The sequence below is a fragment of the Syzygium oleosum genome, unplaced genomic scaffold (assembly GCF_021117445.2).
Source record: "Syzygium oleosum isolate NSW1041296 unplaced genomic scaffold, Sole_v2.1 Sole_v2.21, whole genome shotgun sequence".
In the NCBI taxonomy this organism is placed as follows: domain Eukaryota; kingdom Viridiplantae; phylum Streptophyta; class Magnoliopsida; order Myrtales; family Myrtaceae; genus Syzygium; species Syzygium oleosum.
In genome coordinates, this window is record NW_026607505.1 from 1,060,590 (window position 1) to 1,062,117 (window position 1,528).

The 1,528-nt window shown below is 41.7% G+C and overlaps 1 protein-coding gene across 1 annotated transcript; it reads left to right on the plus strand.

Annotated features, from left to right (window-relative positions):
- On the plus strand, window positions 1-498 carry LOC115677287 (zinc finger protein 2-like). Its single transcript, XM_030600413.1, has one exon. The coding sequence runs from the start codon at window positions 1-3 to the stop codon at window positions 496-498; it is 498 nt and encodes a 165-aa protein (XP_030456273.1).
- Window positions 499-1,528: the final 1,030 nt, after the last annotated feature.

Below are 1,528 nucleotides of genomic sequence, written 5' to 3' on the forward strand. Positions count from 1 at the left end.
ATGGAACATCAATCCAATCCATGGCATCAGAGCTCAGCCAATAATCCCAGCCAGCTCAACCTAGAGCTCGGACTTGAGCCATGTTCATCATCCTCGTCGTCATCACCAGCACTCCATACTCTTAAAGTTCCTGCAAAAGACAACAAGCTTTACTCATGCGACTTCTGCCAAAAGAAGTTTTATAGCTCGCAAGCACTCGGGGGTCACCAGAACGCGCACAAGCTGGAGCGAACCCTAGCCAAGAAGAGCAGGGACTTGTGCTCTGCCGTGAAACCTCATGCAGCGACCTCGAGTGGTCATCATGTACGGCCATCTCTTCAATCTATGATTTTTGAGAATCAGCCACGCGCGGCCAGGCTTGTTGGGGATCATATGAGGTATGCTGGGACAAATCTAAAGTATGGTTCATCTTCGTCTCAAGGATACATCGATGTACCTGATGACGAGGGTGATCTCCAGGAGGATTTTAGCCAGCTCGATTTGTCATTAAGGCTTTGATATGCAAGATCGGAGATGAGTAATAATCCAAGAACGCCGATCGACACATCTCAAGATATATAAGTGAAGATCTCTTTTGAGGGATTGGAGGTTTGCGGGTTCGAGCCTATTTTTTTACAAGATTTTACTTATGTGCAGATCTCATTTACTGAGACGTTAGTGTTCTGCATAGACTTACTTCCGGGCTAATTCCCTTAATTCACATGGTAATTCTTGTAGAATCATAGATATGGTTTCTAGCAAAAAGAATTATAGATATGGCATATAGGTATGTCGTTCTTTTAAGTTTAATACTTAATGTCCAGCTCACTTGATTTTAGAATAATATTTCCCCCCCTTTTCGTTGGGTGTTCTTACTCGTGATATGCTGTTTGGTGAAAGTGTACGAACTCTTGCGCAATAATTCTTAATAACGCTTTCTTTGCCACAGCTATTTTTTTACTGGGAGAAAGTATTATGTGCGTGGATAATACTGCATAGACGAGCAAAACGGTTCAGTTCTTTGATGTAGTGGCCGTGTAATTTGCGAATTCTGAAAGTGATTAAGTCGAGTGATAGCAAATTAGCAAGAATGGTAGTGTATCATCGTCGCATAAGAGACTCCCCGATTTTGATTATTCTGATTTGTCTATATGAATACATCTCGAACTGAATGCAAAATTACAGCCCTATGATAATGCTTGAAAATAAAATCTTATCGATTCTCACATTTCACAACATGCTCTTGATCATGTCATCAATGTTATTTAGTGCATATGCATATATACTTGTAGTATTCAATCTAGACGAACAAACGATACTACATGTTTGCTCAATCGTGTTTTCTGCTGCCTATTTGATCCTGCATTTCCATTGCAAAGAACAAACCTAACTCCATCTCTCTATTCCCTCACATCCCTTATTGGAGATCATCCACCTCTCCCCACACACGTACGCGCAGCCCATGCAGAGAGAGAGAGAGAGAGAGAGAGAGAGAGAGAGTAAATGGAAGTGTTGGTTTTAATTGATGATGGTTGGTGGGGGCATTGAG